Source organism: Lonchura striata, chromosome 6 (genome assembly GCF_050655825.1).
Source record: "Lonchura striata isolate lonStrDom1 chromosome 6, ASM5065582v1, whole genome shotgun sequence".
NCBI lineage: Eukaryota > Metazoa > Chordata > Aves > Passeriformes > Estrildidae > Lonchura > Lonchura striata.
The window spans coordinates 20,869,016-20,888,273 of record NC_140708.1 but is presented as its reverse complement, the minus strand read 5'-3'; the positions used below and the strand labels follow the sequence as shown (position 1 = coordinate 20,888,273).

The following is a 19,258-nucleotide window of genomic DNA, read 5'->3' as shown; positions in this document are numbered from 1 at the left end:
GAAACCACAGTGAAGAAATACTTCTTTGGAAGTAAATTGCTACTCAGATTTCAAGATAATCAGCAAAATTATTTGGTAGCTTTGTGTCTTCATACAAAAATCTGTTAATAACAAAACGAAACGGGAAGAGCTAGGCTGTTGCCTCTTAGCACAGTATTTTATTAGCAGGCCACTGAGCCTGATATCACAGCTGACTTTTAAAGAAAGACCATGGGAGGTAGTATCTGGTTTTAAATTACTTTATGATTTATGAAGCCAGTCTGATTTATGAAAATGTGAAACTTCAATTACTGCTTGTCTTCTAGCTGGAGACAGACCAGTACAGATTCCTGAATGACTTGAGGAGGGATGTCCAGAAAGAAGTGGGATTTGATGCTGTAATGAGAGTGCGCACAAGCACAGGTGGGTGTTAGCATGGAGGAACCTTAATAAATTGACCACTTCAAGCATGTCTTATGGGAAGAAAGAAATCTTCCTGTAATTTAAAACACATGGTGACTAGTCTATCCCAACAGCTCTGCTAAAGTGTTGGAATTCTAAGACTTTTGTTGAGTCTGCAAAGATCCCTGCTGAAATCTGTCAGGATAACTTGGTGTCAGGGTCAAAAGGCTGGCTGTCTTCATATTTTGTTGAAAACAGTGGTTCATGTTGGGTTTTTCCCTCTTTAGGTATTAGAGCAACAGACTTTTTTGGAGCTTTCTATATGAGCAACACAACTGATGTAGAGATGGCAGGTCTGGACTGTGATAAAACAATCACAGTGGAATTCAAGCATGATGATAAATTGAGTGAAGATAGTGGTGCACTGCTTCAGGTGAGGGGGAAGGCTTTGTAGAAGTGAGTTGGTAATTGGACTGAATTATTCAACACTTCTTCAAGGAAGTGTTTGTTTGTTGTTCTTCAATGAAGTTGTTTGTTCTTACTTTCTGCATCTTATCATACCCTTCCAGCATACTTCTTCTGAGGGTGACCTAGACTACTTCAACCTACAGTCCTGTTTTCTAAGACCAGGTCCCTTAATACAGCTGCTAAAATTGCTGCTTGTTACCTTTCATTAACCATGATTCTTAGCATGTACTTTTAGCTTATTGTCCGAGTCTTTTACATAGTTACCTTATTTGGGTTTGCATCTGAGTCCTAGCTTTTAATAAAGTATATTCTAATCCTGCCCTTCTTATTCATTTATTTGTCTCCTGGCATTTTTGTCTCCTGCAGTGTGCTCTGCTGTATACAAGTTGTGCAGGACAGCGACGACTCCGCATTCACAATCTCTCCTTAAACTGCTGCACGCAGCTTGCTGACCTCTATCGGAACTGTGAGACTGACACCCTCATCAACTACTTGGCTAAGTATGGTAAGGGTAAACATGGAAACAAGAATTAGAGCCTTTAACTACTAAAATGCCTGTTTTGTCACCCAGTGACACCTGTTTATTCTTCCTGCTTCAAATGTCAGGTGGCAGTTCTGATACTTCAGTCAGTTATGGGAAAGAGCATAAAGCTGTGATGATTGTATTGCTGCTTAGGACAAGAGGTACAGATGGAGGGTGTAGGCTTATTCTTCATTTAAATTATTTTCTAAATGTTTTTAATAACAGTTTGTATTGCCAGCTGTCTGAATTCATCCTTGTATTTATTTTTGGGCTGTTCTAGTTCATTCCTTAACTACTGAAGAATTTTGTTTTCACAATAGGAAATGGTGGCCTGTGTTCATAGATCTGAGTTAAATGTCATACACTTATGCACTGTCCCTATTTATCCTTTCTAGCTTCCAGTAAAAGCCTAGAAATGCAGCAGAGATAGAGAGTTGTGTATGTTTATTGCCATTAAAATGAAGGAAACATTCAATTTTCAGACCATTAATGGAAGATGGCCAGTCTATAAAAGGAGTTTTTATACAACCCCACACTTTCAATTATGATAAGTATATTTTAAGTATGTAGGAGATAGAGTTCAAGGTTATGTAATAAAAGGGAGTAAATGAGCTTCTTCAGGTTTTCAATAGGAACATATTGTCATTTTCCTAGAAATCTGAAGCGGGAAGAATAAAGGCTTCCATAAACAAGTTGTTTAGATTTCCTTTGTGGAAGTAGTGTTGGGGTTTTGCTGTTCCTGAGCAATCGCTTGACAGCAGTCCATCTTTTTTCTCTCTCTGGGCAGCATATCGTGGAGTCCTCAGTAGTCCAGTGAAGACTGTACGAGATGCACTCATCAACCAGTGTGCCCAGATCCTAGCCTGCTATCGGAAGAACTGTGCTAGTCCCTCTTCTGCTGGCCAGGTAAACTCCAGTGCTTTCACTTGAATCCCAGACTTCTAAATTAAAAAGTGATGACAGCTGCTTCTTACTTAGCTTCCTCAAAAAAGCCAATTCCTTTTCTCAGCAGAAATTTGCAAAGCAGAGACTCGGGAATGTAGATAACACTACTACAAGTAAAACTGTAGTTGAGAATGGCTTCTTGGACATCTGTCTGGAGCCCAGGGGGCACTGCCTGCTTCAGGGAAAGGTTTATGTCTCTTTTGCAGTCTATGATACAAGTAACTGTCAGCTTTCACTCCTCATGGCTGTACCACACTTTGTTGGTTCATGCAAGCCTTGTTTTGTCAAACATAAGCTTATTCAGCAAGACAGCTGACCAGCTTCTGTCTGCTTGTGACTTCTAGCTCATCCTCCCCGAATGCATGAAGCTGCTTCCTGTGTACTTGAACTGTGTGTTGAAGAGTGACGTACTTCAGCCGGGCCCAGAGGTCACAACAGATGACCGTGCCTACGTCCGTCAGTTAGTGACGTCCATGGATGTGGCCGAAACAAATGTTTTCTTTTATCCCAGGCTTTTGCCCCTGGTAAGTAATTCAAGATCTGCTTAGCATTTGAGGCTTGCTGTTGTCTCACTGCCTTATCTTAAGGACTAGCATTTATATTTTAGTGAGGAAAAGTGATTTGAGAAGTATTTGGGGATCTGCCATCCCTTGGGATATTTCACTTAATTTTGCTCAGCATTACTGCACCTTGTGAATTTCTTGGGGGATACTTTTTTCCTGAGCTGTAAGCATATGACTAGTGACAAAGAAGACACTTTTGACCCTTTCATAGTCTTTTTTGAAAGTCCTAAAGCTTACAACTTTTTGTAGTAATTTTCAGTATTGCAAGGTAACTCCATGTACTGTTCTGACGTTTCATTACCATAATTGCTGGAATAACACTAAAAATTCCTACTCCAGGAGGTCCTATATAAGCTTGAGTCTTTTCACAGAAGCTTTGTGTTCTCTTTTGCTAACCAAGAGTCTCTGAGCTGCTTCTGTGTCGCTTTGAGTAAGAAAACTAAGGAAAATTCTACTTCAGTCACAATTTTTGCAGTCTTGAGAGTCCTGGAAATGAGAAAATTATTGGGGTCTTCATGGTAGAAATTTTCAGGACTTCTTAAGATATTCTTGTTTTATAGCTTTTATTTTACTTTCATTTTTATTTCCCTGTAAAACAGACCAAAGCAGATGTTGACAGTGATTCCTTGCCAGCAGCCATTCGGAACTCCGAGGAACGTCTCTCCAAGGGTGACATCTACCTGCTGGAGAACGGGCTGAACATCTTTGTGTGGGTGGGAGTCAACGTGCAGCAAGGCCTGATCCAGAACCTCTTTGGAGTGTCATCCTTCAGTCAAATTAGCAATGCCTTGGTGAGGTGGATGACAGTGTGAGAGCTAGAGTCCGTGATAGTCACCCAAAACTTGAAACAATGAGAAAGCCAGTAGAAAAAATAGCATTTCATTTTTCGTAATAGAAGTGAGAGAAGCACAGATGTGTGAAACTAGTGGAAATGTTGATAGTCTAGACATGTCAGGCATGCTTTTGCCTAGATGTATTTGACAAGTCGTATCATTAACATTGAAGAGAACAATTGATATCTAAATGGAATAAATAATTGACCTCTAATTCTGATTTCATGTTACATTCTCTTTAAAGAGATTGTATGCTAATGGGGGTAGATATTTCTCTACCCTATTAGACTATGCCAAAGCTGCTGACTTTTGTTTAACATTGCTCTACTTCCCAAGACTAATGGGGATTGGCTGTCTTTCATTCCAGAGTACCCTGCCAGTCTTGGAAAACCCCTTTTCAAAGAAAGTGCGAGCTATTGTTGATATGCTTCAAGGGCAGAGATCCCGCTACATGAAGGTAAAAATGTCCCCCATTTAGAGCTTTAAATCCCCTTTCCTCTTAGTAGAGTCAGTTGATGCCTGGTGATGCTGCAGTCCTGAACTTATTCTTCCCAATGTCATAAATGTTATTCAAAGTTTTCAAGAATCTGAAAACAAATTTCACTAATTTTGTAGTTTCGTGCTTACCATAGTTCTAAAACTTCCTTTTTTCAGACATGTTACAATACACTATTATATGAACTACATATATGGTACTTTCCTTCTGTTTAGGATTGAGGCTTAACCCAGCTAAGTTACAGAAGTCAAAGCACATAAGACTGTATGCTGTGATTCTGGTTGGCTGTCTTTGCAGTTTTGAGCATTTAGCTTTTTGCTCTATTTTCCCCATGAAGATTAATTTTAATAGCTACTTACTGTTGGTTTTGTTCTTGTTGTGTTTGGTTTCTTGTAGTTGATAATTGTGAAGCAAGAAGATAAGCTGGAAATGCTGTTCAAACACTTTCTAGTGGAGGACAAGAGCCTGAGTGGGGGGGCTTCCTATGTGGACTTCCTGTGTCACATGCACAAGGAGATTCGGCAGCTACTGAGCTAGAGGAGTGAGTGGTGCTAGAACTCAGCAGTGACATTTCAGTCTCCACTAATGACCTGATCAGAAGGCCCAGCGCCCTCAAAAAGGACAACATAGAAATCTGTACAATTCCATAATTTTTAATACACATTGCATTAGCAGAAATCCTTTCAACCTTTCCCAATCCCATATGAGAGATGAAATATTTTCCTGGTGAGGGCTGAAAAAAAAAAAAAAGGCCTTTGATACCAGGTCTTTTATTTGCATTTAAATTGTTTCCTGTGCTTGGCAGGAGTTCACCCCCCACCCCACCCCATGCTCGCTAATCCTGTTGTAATGAATGTAGAGTTTTTTTCAGTTCACTGTACATGATTCAACATTGGGTGAAAAAGCGATAACTCTTCAAAACTTCTGGTAGCTGCTGTGCATTTGTGTGGGTGTGTGTGCATGCTCCAAGTGTGAAGAGGATGCACAGGTGGGAAGGGCAAGAGGTAGATCAGGTGATGGGAGCTGGAGCAGCCAAACATTTTGTATCTCCTTTAAAGAGGGAAACATGATCTGTTAGAGCACAGATGTGGCTGTCCAAGCCAGAAAGCCATGAAACATGAAATGAGTGGTAAGCCAGGAGGCAGCAGGGCAAACTTATCTCCACAATCTTCCCTGTACTATAAGTTGCTGTGCAGAACTGTAATGGAGTAATTAATAATTAAGTGGGCAAAAATCAACAGCTTCTGGACAGTGTAGGGGTAGAGACGGTACTTCCTGTTGACATGTGTGGTGACTGCTTTTCTTCTCATTGCACAGCTCTGTATTGTCCTACTCAATCCATGTTCCATGACCTCTCCTGCAGAGTTTACCTGTCTGTCAGATGGTGGTGGGAACAAAAGCTTCTTAACCTTAGGCAGAAAATACTTTTAACAAGGTGATGAGGGACTGTGTAGGAACTGAATGATAAGGAAGTGGCCATTATCAACCATATTTTTGTGAATCATAGCCAACAAGCAGGAGTTTGATTTATACTGACATGAATTTAAGATTGCTTTGTACCCTGGCACACAACGGAAGGGGATACAAAACCTTAAGATTTAGACTGTACTGTAATAGGTATTACATGTACCTGATTTTGGCTATTGACAGCACCTGGGCCATAGCAAAGAGTCTCATTACTGGATGTTTATACCCTCCACATTCTGTCTACTGATCAGCTTGCACAAAACCTTTTATAAGCCTGTTTGTTAAACTAAAATACCTCAGACAGATTAATCCATCCACTTTGGCTGCTCTGCTGCTCCATTTTGCAAGGGTGGATGAGAAGACTCCTGTGAAGAGGGAGCTAGTGTAATCAAATTTAGAATTCTAAGGGCTTTGTTTATTCACTTTTGAAAGAGGGTTTGTATATTTTAATTTGAACACTTAACAGGTGTTCTTCCAGTACCCAGGAGTTTAAGCTACCAATAGCACTAAAAGTGAAAGGAAGAATGTGGATGGATTAGAGAACATGTTATCTGGGCTTGATATTTCATAGGAAAGTCCTTGTTAAGATCAGAAAAATATCTGGCTGTGGTTTTAGTTCCATATCCTGTAGCATGTATATAAATTCATTTTTCTTCTAATGCTGCTAGTTTGTCTTCCCTCCCATCACTACACAGAAAGGGGAACATGAAAATTGTAATGTAGAAACTCTTTCAAGATGTAGTTGACAGAACTTTCAGCGGTTTTGTATGAATGTGGCTGACTTTTTACTCCACATACTGCCTCCAACCAAAAAATCTAGAGGATTTTTAATCAGAGGGGGGAAAAAAGAACTTCTCGGGAATATAATGCACAGCAACCACAGACTTCCACAAATACTAATTTCTAGTATTAATACTGGGGGGTGTGGGGGTGGAAATGAAATCATGAATGAACCTTTCATTTTCTTCACTTGTTTTTCCAATGCATCTTTTAATTTGTAAAGAAATAAAGATATATTAAGATGTATTTTATGTCATTGTTAGTAAATAAACACTGCTTATTTTTCCAAACCCTGTATTTTGCGGGAGGGGGGGAAATGGGAAGGGCTGAAGTATAATTCATTGATCCTTTACAGTCTAATCTTCTACTAACCAAGTTCAGTCTTTTTTTGTCATTGTTGTTATTCGCACTGAATGATAAGGAATTCAACAAGAGTCAACAGACAAAAGGTACTGTTTATTCTCAGTGTTCCCTTATTTAGGTGATTTGGTATTGACTTTTTGCTCTGTCTGAACTTCCATTTCATAAAGAAATTCCCTTTTTTGCTGACACAGCTTGAGTTATTGACTGGGTGGGGGTTTTTTGGTCTACTTATGCAAATATTGCCCTTACTTTATGACAATGTCAAGTTATGACTTCAGCAGTCTCAAAAGAGCTCATATTTTAGAATTAAGGGTACCTGAGTGAATTGGTTGGGGGGTGTTTTGGTTGGGTTTTTTGTGGGTGTTTTTGTTTTTGGCTTTTTGGGGTTTGTTTTGTTTTGGGGGGTTGGGTTGTGGTTTTTTTTTTTTTTTTTTTTGCTGGGAGTGTTGCTAATTGCAAAAATAAACTTCAGAGTGAACTGGCAGTGTTATCTTGACTGTACCCATGAATATTGCTGTTGTACAGTTTGCTGATAGCCTTATAACAAATTGTATGAAAGCACAAGACAATCATTGCTAAATATCCAATAATACTAAATTTGCTGTTGAATATTTTTGAGATTTGTCTCCTATAGAATGTATATTATGTCCAGAATCTACCACAGAACTGATGTGATAATGATGGGCCTTGTGGATCTTGTACATTAATCTTGTGGAGTAAATTGTGCAGCACATTCTGATGCTTGTGGAAATTGTCTTGGAGAGCCCATGTCTGTTACCTTCTCTCTGGGCCCAAGTGGAGGATACCGTGGTGCTATTGGAGCAGGCCTGAGCAGTGTCTACACCTGACTTTGCAAAGGAAAGGAAAACTATTCCCTCTTTAGCTTGTTTCTAACACAGCTGAAGAATACTTCTTTGCCTTGTGTCCATACTAACTAATGTCCTGTATTCTAACTGATAATTCATAAATATTGTATTGTCTCTTGAGAAGTTAATGTGAAGCTTTTAGCAATTGTATAACTGACCAGCTGACTGGTAATTCTAGAATATGTCTGTTGGATTTACATAGTGTAGCCCAAACCACCTTCCCATTTACAGAATATTTTAATACTGTAGGAATATACATATTGCTCTTATTGCTCTCTACAGCTTCCTGAAGGGAGGTTGTAGACAGGTGGGGGTCAGTCTCTTCCACCAGGCAGCAACTGGCAGAACAAGAGGACACAGTCTCAAGCTATGTCAGGGAAGGTTTAGGTTGGATATTAGGAAAAAAATTTCACTGAAAGAATAATAAAATACTGGAATTGTCTTCCTAGGGAGGTGGTGGAATCTCCATCTCTGCATATGAGTAAATAAAGACTGGACTTGGCACTTGGTGCTATAGTCTAGTTGTGGTGTTAGGGCATAGGTTGGACTTGATGATCTTAGAGGTCTCTTCCAACCTCATTCTGTGATTCTGTGAATTATTCAAGGTTGGTATAGAAAAGCAGCTTTAAGGGTGCTTTAAAAGTACCTGTAGATATTAAAAAGAAACCCAAAACCCAAACACCCAAACAGAAGATTTCTGATAGTAAAAGGTGTTTTCTGTTCCTTCCCTTTATGGTCTCGAACAGGAGCGGAGCTGGGGGCTCGCTCTTGGAACAGCTGACCGCTTGCTTGGTCCCGGAGCCTGTCTGTAGTGCCTTGAGTCGCGGCACGCTGCGCCTTCGGGGAGCAGCTGGGCTGTATCTGTCAGCGGCAGGTACTGCGGGGCCGGTGTGAGCACGGACGGATGCCGGAGCGGGTAGAGGCAGGGAGATTTACAGCAGCTTCAGCCATTGTACAGTGGGGCTGGGAGGGAGCTGCGAGTAGCGCGCCTCGTCGAGCGGCCGCCCAAGGCTCCCGCTGCCGCCGCAGCGCGGCCGCGACTCGCTGCCCGCCGCGCCGCCGCGCAGGGACGGCCGAGCTGCGAGGGGCGGTGCCGGCCCGGCCCGGCCCCCTGACGGCACCGCCGGGGCGGGCCAGCGCCCCTTCCTGGGGCGGCGGGCCGGGCATGGGGGCTGCCGGGCCGGGGCGGGGGCCCGCGGGCCTGTGGGTGACGCTGGCGCTGGCCTGCAGCGCGGGAGCGGCTGCGGCCGCCGAGGAGCCGTCCGAGCCCTGCGGGGCGCAGGGCTGGGCGCAGGACGCCGTCCCGCCGGGCGCGGCCTTCGTCGCCGCCGCGTCGTACCGCGGGCCCGGCAACAACGACACGCGGAGCAACAAGGCGCTGCCCATCCTGCTCTGGTGGAGCGGGAGCCTCTTCCCGCACTTCCCCGGCGACACGGAGCGCATCGACTGCCCCCGCGGCTCCTGCCTCGTCACCCGGAGCCGGCGGGTGGCCCGGCACCGCCGCACCAAGGCGCTCATCTTCTACGGCACCGACTTCAGGGCGTACGAGGCGCCGCTGCCCCGCCTGCCCCACCAGACCTGGGCGCTCTTCCACGAGGAGTCCCCCATGAACAACTACGTGCTCTCGCACTCGCCCGGCATCCGGCTCTTCAACTACACGGCCACCTTCCGCCGGGAGTCCGACTACCCGCTCACGCTGCAGTGGCTGCCCGGCGCCGCGTACCTGCGGGCCCCGGCCGTGCCGCTGGCCGAGAAGGAGGCGTGGCGGCGGAAGGGCTACGGGCCGCTGCTGTACATGCAGTCCCACTGCGATGTGCCCTCCGACAGGGACCGCTACGTGCGGGAGCTCATGAAGTACATCCAGGTAGGCGGGCTGAGTGCGCGGGGAAGCTGTCGGAGCTGGGAACACCTGGCTGCCCCCCTCTACCGCCTCGTTTTAATGGGGTTTGTTTGTCCTTGTTTTTAGCCATGACACGAATCATAACGGGATGCATGCTGACTACAAGCTGGACAGAAAAACTAGTTGTATTCCTTCCCAAAGCGTGATCTAGACTACACCGCATGTCAGTAGGTAGACCCGATGCAGATGTTAGATGGGGAGTTGGCCGCACTCGGGATCAGTCACAAGCTGGGCAATGCCTGAATAAGTTCAGTCTTGTGGATCAAGTGCTAGAAGTTGTTGAAATCTCTGGACTTTGAAGTTTGCATACAGGAAGGCTGTCCCTTCACAAGCCTCGCTCCCGTTTGAAAGTACAGGAGTGAAGTTAAAAGGCAGGTTGCTCTGTTGTGAGAATCTGCTCCTTACCTGTGTTGTGGTAGGACCTTGTTGTTTCTGTGATGGCTTGTACTGCTATGGTACAGCTGATGGTGAGTAGCTTCATAAAGTAAAATAATGTTTCTTCCAAGCAGGAAAAAAGCATACTGCATTTTTTCTCTTAAAGATTGTAAAGGATATCAGATGGATTTAAAAAAAAAATCTGTTTTTAGACTTTGCCAGAGACTTGTTTTTCTAGTGGTTTCTGTTGTTTCTACTGGTCATGATTCAGTTATTGTGTAAGGTCATCATGTACCAAGTAGTGACGCAAAGGCAAAAGAATTTTTAAAAAGTTATGATCTTCTGAAAGTATGGTGCAGGTTCCAGCTCAAGTATGCTGTCTGGTATTTTTAGGCAGTATTCTTTTAGCTCCCTAAATCAATTTTTCTCAGTCTAAGAAATAGAAAAATTCTGTCAGCTTGCTGAGACTGACTGGAACTCTGTGTAGTAACTGTTTGGAGAAGCACTGTGTCTCTTAAATTGAAAGAGAACGTTTAAATTGACATAGAGTCGAATGCTGTTCCTTGTCAATTTCTTATTTATCTGATAATAAATACATTTTTGGGTGCCATCTGTGCGTTCCCCTTGACCCTCAGTCTGTAGTGTGGCTAATGTTGCTTTTGAAACTCAGCACTTGGTTTTCTCTAAAGCATGGAGAACTTGGACTCTAGGAATAGTCTCAAGGGAAAGACCTTGGAGTGAAAATGAAGCTAAATTAACGTAGCTATGAACTGATCCAAGTTAGGAATTTTATAAGAGCTACAAGATCTGAAAACAAGTTCCAGGGGAAGAAATCACTTTGTAAAGATGCTGTTTGTTATTTTAGGTTGACTCCTATGGTAAATGCCTGCATAACCGTGAGCTCCCCAGTGAGCGACTGAGAGATACTTCTACAGCCACTACAGAAGATTCTGAATTTATGACTTTTATTGCCAGGTACAAGTTTCATCTGGCCTTGGAGAATGCCATATGTGACGACTACATGACAGAGAAGCTGTGGCGTCCCATGCACCTGGGTGCTGTGCCAGTGTACCGAGGCTCCCCAGCTGTGCGGGACTGGATGCCAAACAACCTCTCCATCATTCTTATAGATGATTTTGACAGCCCCCAAGAGCTGGCAAAATATCTTGATTTCCTGGACAAGAATGGAGAGGAATATTTGAAGTATCTAGAGTATAAAAATGCTGGTGGAATCAAAAACCAGTTCTTGCTAGAGAGTTTGGAGAGGCGGGAGTGGGGTGTGAATGACATGACTCTGCCCAATTACCTAAATGGCTTCGAGTGTTTCATCTGTGACAAGGAGAACACCCGCATCAAAGAGGAGCAGGAACACAAAAAGTCTCGTGGAGAAATTCCAGCTCCCAGACCTCATATAGCTCAGTTCAAGCACATGGGATGTCCTATGCCAACCCCTGGGTTTGGAAGTGTTGAAGACCTCTCTGGTGGAGACAGGTAATGTGCCAATATTATGCTTTCTGAAGGGAAAAGAGCTTCAAGTAGCAGGAGCTGTAACTTTAATAATGATTTGTACTTAAAGGAGTTCTTGTTACTTCTCTAGTTACATTTTGTGTTACGTCTTGTGGGTGGTGTAGGGGGTCCTGCTAATACTGTGTAACGCTGAGGCTGAACAAGAAGCTTGGACAGTGGAGCTAGCAGTTAAAGAGGAGCGTGACACAATATTCTGTTAAAATGCTCTGCTACCTCAGGCAGTGGGGTTATCCTTTGTCTGTCTTAGCCTCTTTGCTTGAGGAAGGGATGTTTTTCAGTACAGTGATGGTAAAGCACTTGGCAGCCCTCAGGCAAAGCAGCTCTGTACCTCCTTACAAAGGACTGCGTTAAGAACGGGGTTGCCAATGCTCACTGCAGGCCTGCTTGACTCCTGTAGACTTCACAGCCTATTGGCAAAGGCTCACCCAGAATACAATACTTAATGCTGTTTTGTGCAACAAAACTCTGTGTTCAAGGATGCCATCCCACTTATTTAGGAGAGGGACTGTGCAGGACAGAGAATAGACTGAGCATCTTCTTGTCCCTTGTTTTCTGTTGGTTGATTGATTTAATGGAGCTTTTTTATGGCAATGCCTTTTCTCCATCTCGATAGCAAAATGTTGTTTTTATTTGTAGTGTGCAGTGCTGCACCCTACTCTGTAGAGTTCGTAGAAGGTCAGACTCCAGAGGTTTTCTGTTTGAGCATCAGGTGGCAGTAGAGAAGTATCTGTGAAGGCACACAAGAGTTGCTTTCAGTGCCACATACAGGCTCAGGTGCTTCCATCATTCTTCATGGAGGTCATCAGCAGGGATTCTGAACAGCTGGTCCATAATTCAAGCTACAGTTTCACCCTAGGGAAGTTTCCATGTCTCACGGTTACTCTCCCCATTTGTAGGCATGTGTCTGGAAAAATTGTTCAGGGGGAGTTTTACATTCACTGCTATTTACTTTATAAAGATATGTGTCCATAGTTTCCAAAGCATGATCGTGGGCATTTCCTGTGAAATACAGTGGTTTCTATCTGATAAGCATATAAGCTTTACCCATTTTTATTTGCAAAATGGAACATGACTACTTATAATTCTAACTGGTGTGACAATTGCATAAAATTGCCATCAAAATATTAGCTAAGCATAACCATATTTTTGTCTGAGTTTGACAGTAATGTTATTTAACAGCATGATCCATTTAGATGAATGCCTACTGAGCCAGTCTATAGAGTGTTTTGTTACTTTAGAAAAACATTCTTGTGGAAAAATGATATAGATCTGGTGGGAATACAGGTGATAGACTATATGCAACATGAAAGGTCTGACTATAAACACACACTGTGACTTGTGTTTCTGGAGCCTTCTGAACTCGGGAGTACAACAAAGGAGTTCATGTTAGAGCATATACCCAGTTACAGTAAGGTTACACTACACATTTGCATGCTCTGTAACCCGTATTCCCAGATGTAATTTGTTTTTAGGGTCGATAGAGATGCTGAATTGTCAGAATGCTGCTGCAGTTAGAATCTCCCTCTGTGTAGGTATATGTAGCTGGAGCCCTATTACACCTTTAGCCGTATGTGTGGGGATGTGGTTTTTAAATCCTTATGCTTGCAGCAAACTTGTATTTGGACTGCTGGGTTTCACACCCAAGTAAGCTTAAGGAGAAAAGCTGTAGAAGAAGCAGTTGTATGTGTCAGGTTGTGGTCAGTCACTGCAGTCTATTGAGTTTTTAGCTGCTTTGTACAGAAAATTGTGAGTTGAAGTGCTGCTGCTGAGTGTAATATCTATTTAGGGGAAACCAGAATCTTCAGTTATTCTTGAACTCCCATCTTGTAAGAGAAATGTTTGGGTTGTTTCATTGATAAGGACTCATCTTCCAAAAGTAGGATATTTGAAAATGTAACTATAAGAACACTAAGTGACATTTTCTTTTCAGCTACCAAAAGTTTTTGTCTGTGGTGGCATAGGAAAAGAGAAACCAGCATGCCTTTGATAAAGGAATTGTGAAACCATGATGGTTTTGCTAGTTCTATTTTATGTTGATGTCACAATTTATTTTTCATGAGAAAAAATGTTAATTTTGCCAAGTGTAGGATGGCCCTTACAATAGAATCCCATAATCATCCAGGATTAAAGATAAATCTGTATATAATAATAATAATAATAATAATAATAATAATAATAATAATGTGCCAGATGTATGTAATTGGTAGTTTCTGGTGATTTGTACAGTCCTGTTCATCCTGGGATACTGATTTTTCCCAATTTACAAAATTAGAGTGAATTTTTTAAAATGGATCACCTGAAAAAAAAACCTGATTTTTAGGTTGTTATGTGCATACTGGCCAGAGAAAGCTACTCTCAAAATAATATAAGGACTCTGTGATAGATTTTATTTTAATAAAATTTTTATTCTCTACAATTAGTAATTTAGTCTCCATGGTTAACATGATAGTGATAGTATATGCTGATATTTCTAGAATGTGGTAAACCTAATAGTGAATTCATATTTGCTACTGAAAATTGTCAAAGCAAGTTTCTTTAAATGACTTGGAGCACAGTGGCATACTAACAACAAACTTTGTTATGACCATCTCTGGGCCTGTTTTCATCTTAAGGGAAAGAAAAATATGGTTTTAGTGCTATTACAGCTGCAGATTAATTTGGTTTTTTTAATTGTTTGTGATGGTGTCTCTTTTTTTGTTTCAGTTGGAAAGAAATGTGGCTGCAAGATTATTGGCAAAGCCTTGATCAGGGTGAGGCTCTCACTGCTATGATTCATCGCAATGAGTCTCATCAGGGAAGATTTTGGGACTACATGCATGAGATTTTTCTGAAGAGGACAAGGCAACACTGACACATCTTTGTAAGAGCTTGATTTGGAAATAACATCAAAAGTTGAGACTCAATTCTTACTTACTTCAAATGTTTGCCTTGAAAAAAACAAAACTAAAAAAACTGTCACAGAGACAATTTTTTCTGGTGCACAAAGTGAGTAAGTTTTTGTTATGATTGGATTTCAGCAGTGGAACTGTGAGTAACTGCTTTGGTTTGAGTTTCAGCACTATGGTGTGAAGCCACTCCTGGCTTGCAGGTGTCAACATGTGGGGCAAAAGAGGAATTTACTCTCCTTTTGCATTTGCTATACTTATATTGTGTCTTACATGACTTCAGGCTCTTGCTGAAGTTGCCCTAAGTTATTTCAGGGATTTTTTAAGTCTTCAGAATATTAGTTGGTTTTTAAAGTATTTTATCAATCACATATTCTCTTCATTAAGATGTACTTTCAGTTGCTATTAACAAATGGCTTTTCCAGTGAAGGAATTACAAAAGACACATCTGTGAAGAGCAATTGTGCCTTATGAAACTGCTGCAATAAGGTCTCTTCTCCCCAAGTAACATGCCTCAAATACTCCTCCTTTTCAAGCTAATTGAATAACCACAGGGAAGTCACTTAACTCTCTGCCTTATTTTCCTCTTTTGATGACTTAGCAGATCATATGTACAATGGGTTGGGAGAAAAAATTATTTAATTTGCAACTTTCAACAAAGTATTTCATACCAGAAAGTGTATTACCTGGTACTGTGTAGAACAAAATAAAATTCTATGCTTTGGTTCTTTTAAGTTTCCATCAAACTGAAATCTGTAATCTTGACTTAGTGTTATCTCCTTAACACTAGCAATTCAGAGGCCTTGGATTTTTTCCTTTTGACTATGTGCAGCATTCTGCAAAGACAAATACATTTTTTAAATGGTGCCTTTCCAATGGTCTCTGCAGTTTGGATACAAGTCTTGAAGTCTTTATATGCTGAAATGGGTGATCAGAGCCAGGTACACTGAGATGGTTTTGTCCTCTACCGACCTTAACACATTGTGATCAGAGTTCCTGAGTGACAACATGTGGATAGATCTTCTTTGCTGCACAGCCTGTACTGTGTTGCTTACAGGTATAAATAAACTCCACTGTTCCCTGCCATAGTGGGTATCTTTCTGAAATAATTGATCTTGCAGTGGAGGGAAACTAATTAATTCAGGGTTAAAGGTTTAAATGCACAGGCAAATATGGCCACACTGGAGTGATGTCTCTAATGGTATAATGATATTTTCTTTCTCCATTTCCCCTCCTTCAAAGTTAACTGCTGACTAAAGAGCCAGAGTTTATCTATCTAAGACACATTGCTGGTAATGAAAGTCTACAGTCTGTTGTGTAATTTGATTCTGTAAGGCAGTTTATGCATTGTCATGGGAAGTCTGATGTCTGTCAGTAAAAGTTAGGAACAGCAGTGACTCTACATTCTCTCCCTAATTACATCACTGTCTATTGCTTAGTGCTGTATGGCTCACTTAATATCTTTTTCTTCCCCCTCAAATTGCCCTTCATAATGTTACAGATCTGGTATTGCAGGTATAATACCAGTATCTGTAATGATCATCTCAATGTTGGCCTCTCAGTTGACATAACAATATTGCCATGTTAAAATCGGGGCACCTTGACAGCAAAGACTTCAGACCCATTAATATCACTGCATTTTTATAAATGTAGAAAATGCTTACCCTGTACATTGTTCTCACCTAACTGTTTTTAGAAGAATATTTTTTATCTCTTTAATAACAGTAACATGGGATTCTTCAGCTAAAATGCATTTATCAGTTTAAGTTCCTTTTTTTCAGTTATTCAGGAGACATGAGTACCTAAGAGAATATATCTTAGTTAATTGTTAAACTGGATTACTCAAATCAGATTAAAAATTACAGATGTATATTCAGGATTGAAGAAGCCATTTGCTTGAGAAGTAAATTCAGATAAAACAAATTAAGGCTGCTTTAGTTCTGAATATTGACTTCTACTAAACAAGTTAATGATATTTAAGTAAATTGTTTGAATGAATGCCTTCAGTTACTTAATTTCATGTATAGAAAATAATTCAGTCTTTAACTGCATTCTCTTAATGAGCTATATTTCAAAACACTTTCTTATTCAAGCAGAAAATGTGATCTTGCTTTTTGTACTAAACATAAAAAATAAGAACCAAGTACAAGCACATGCAACTTTTACTATTTTATCCTGTAATTTAAGTAGATTTTTCAGAAGTGCAGCCTTTATAATAATTTCCAGGTCTTTACTGTAATGTATGTGCTGTTGCCAAAATTAGACATACTATATTTAATGCACTGTTCCTACAGGAGTAGCAGGAGGAAGTACATTATAAGTGTGTGCACCAGCACCTGCTTAGTCCTTGATGAGGGGTGTCCAAAGCCCCATTTTGTCTTCCTGCTCAGCACCATGAGCATGTTCTCATTGAACAGCAGCACTGAAGATATGGTGGTGCAAGCTGAGTAGTAGCTAGCAAAGTAGGTGAAAACTTCTTACTTGGGGCCCTGATTTGTTCATTAGCTATTTCACAGCCGAGTATTCCTTCATCACTGTGTACTTCTGCTACTTGGTATATTACACCCAACAGCCAACAAGGTTATTTTGTTAGTCCTGCAGGGTTTCCTTGTTGCTTTACTCTGTGTCTGTACTTCAGAAGGCTGTTGCTTTAAGCTTGATGACTGTTGTCAAGCATGAGTATTTGTGATTGTCATCTATTTTCTTAAGGTGGGTATGAAAAGAATACAGAACTGAAGGTAACTTTATTATAGATATTCTATGGGGTTTGTCTGCTTTTCAAAGCGCAGCTTCCAGTTTGTAGCTGAGTCACAAGTCATTTGACAGCTTTCTTTTCTGAGTTTTTAGTGTCTTCCTAGATTTAACTGTTTCTTACAGTCATAGACGTAGTGAACTTCTCAAAAGGTAATGAATATTAGCTACCACTCTTAGCTGTGAAGCTCACCCAAGCCTTGTTTCTTTTGTATCTGCAGTGTTTTTTCCTGTAGTCATAGATCATACTAGCTTTCATCTCCTCTATGTCACAATACTTCCATGATTTATAAAACGTGTGTCTGTGGCCTCTATTAATACAGTAAATTTATTTCACTTTTTATGTATGATGTGCAAGAATTAGGGCTGGAATATTTATTCAGTGCATGGTGTGAATACTTTGTGTAGCTGCCAGGCCAACTCTGCAGGGACAGGAGAGGTGGGAATCCTGCCCAGCTGGATAAAGAGCTGTAGTTGCAGTTGTGTTCAGTGCTGCTGACCGACCTTCACAGCATCTACTGCTCTGCACAGCAATGACTACGAAATGTTGATTAACATTTTGCCATGGCTTTGCTTTCATTCTCTTCTGTTACTTGGAGGAGACAGGAGGAGAAGCTGGGTCTCATACCCTTGAAGAGTTTGTGATTAATTTACTTAATAATGCATTTGAAAGGATTCCTATATAGTGCCAACATGTACTGCCAGTCGTAGCCAAAGTGAATTCAATTTACCCTCCTAGTTGTTTTTTTACTAATGCAAGCATGTGAATGCAGACAAGGAAGAAGGTCACTACAGCATTATTATTTTGGAAAATGTTTCCTGATTTCTGTTCTTGGCTAACTGGATTGCTCACTGCTTTAAATCCAAACCAGCAAGAATGTCCTCGCTCATGTTTTGACTACTGGAAGGCTATGTGATACTCAGACTAAACACGATAGAATCAACACTTATATTAATCATGTCCTTACAGTGCAGGTACTCATATTCATAGAAAGTGAGACTAATAAGGAATTTATCAAAGATACCAAATATTGAAGATGTTTACCCATGTAAATGCTTTGGCAGGATCCTGCAGACTAGGGTGAGTGGCTTCACTGCTTGTCATGCATTAGGTCTGTTTACTGTGTGACTACAGGGAGGCTTTCAAAGCTGTCAGGATAGCTTTGTTCACTAGCATTACTGTTCTAAAAATAAATATCTCCTCATTACTGCTCACATGAAACACCAGTAGATTCTATTCATGCTGTGTCTCAGAATTGACTTGACAAGCTAGAATAAATTTATGCCCTCGGAGAGGTGAGAAACAAGAAACAAGTAACTGACTGAAGGTTAAAAATCTAGCAGTCCAAGGCATTGCATTGATTGGACAAGTCACAGTTCTCATTCTTCTGCCAAAACTGTGATACCACGTGTTGCCTATTTTTTCAGTTAGAAGCAGGTTATTTTATTTACTGAACTAGTAGTCTGTTTTCTGTCCTTTAGCAAGGACTGCAATTTGTAGAAAGCATGTAACTTCACTGAAGAATATTGATTTGATACCTTAACATGATTTCTAGAACTCAAAAGGATTTCAGAAAGAGTTGCCTTTTCTTACTTCAGTCACTGTAGTAATTGTCAAACTGAAAGACCTCTGGGTCCTCTGTAATGGTAAGTAGAATGAGATCCAAACAACAGTGGATGTATATGTTTAGAGGGAAAAGAGAATGAGCTGCTTTCTCTGGAAATGGTGTGCCAAGTGCAACAGCAGCAGCTGGAGAATCAACAGAAATGCCCCTCTTGCATTTTGACTGAGGGTAGTTTTAAGTTGTGTGGAAGAACAACTTGTAAATGACTGGGAACAGGGTAAATTGACTTGGAACTCAGCCATCAGGGACATCAGAGTTTTAACAGGCATTGCTGTGTTAGACAAGCAGCCATCTGCCTCACTTACTGCCCTGCCATACACACCCTTCAGCCCCAGTCCCAAGAGAATCACTCCCTTAATCATTAGTTGTCATCTATTTGGTTGTATTTAATTAAGGTTATTGATGGATCTCCAGGCACCTTCTGGGAAGTTGTATTAATTGGAAACATACAGGGTGGCAAGTTCCTTCATTCTGCCCAGAGACCTCTACTGACAGGTTGACATTAATCAG

The 19,258-nt window shown here is 41.2% G+C and overlaps 2 protein-coding genes across 13 annotated transcripts in view; both read left to right on the top strand.

Moving 5' to 3' along the window:
* Window positions 1-7,558, top strand: part of SEC24C (SEC24 homolog C, COPII component) — a 39,208-nt gene extending 31,650 nt beyond the window's left edge. For all 12 annotated transcript variants that reach the window (XM_085583586.1, XM_085583584.1, XM_085583585.1 and 9 more), the window contains 8 exons: window positions 306-402; window positions 669-814; window positions 1,216-1,354; window positions 2,160-2,278; window positions 2,662-2,841; window positions 3,480-3,671; window positions 4,081-4,170; window positions 4,606-7,558. In XM_085583586.1, coding sequence (XP_085439712.1) covers window positions 306-402; window positions 669-814; window positions 1,216-1,354; window positions 2,160-2,278; window positions 2,662-2,841; window positions 3,480-3,671; window positions 4,081-4,170; window positions 4,606-4,746 — 1,104 coding nt within the window. In that variant the 3' untranslated portion in view covers window positions 4,747-7,558. The remainder of the gene's footprint in view (window positions 1-305; window positions 403-668; window positions 815-1,215; window positions 1,355-2,159; window positions 2,279-2,661; window positions 2,842-3,479; window positions 3,672-4,080; window positions 4,171-4,605) is intronic.
* Window positions 7,559-8,835: 1,277 nt separating this feature from the next.
* On the top strand, window positions 8,836-15,458 carry POFUT4 (protein O-fucosyltransferase 4). The gene is made up of 3 exons (XM_021547741.3): window positions 8,836-9,549; window positions 10,826-11,451; window positions 14,191-15,458. The coding sequence occupies exons 1-3, from the start codon at window positions 8,851-8,853 to the stop codon at window positions 14,336-14,338; spliced, it is 1,473 nt and encodes a 490-aa protein (XP_021403416.2). The 5' UTR covers window positions 8,836-8,850; the 3' UTR covers window positions 14,339-15,458.
* The last annotated feature ends 3,800 nt before the right edge of the window (window positions 15,459-19,258 follow it).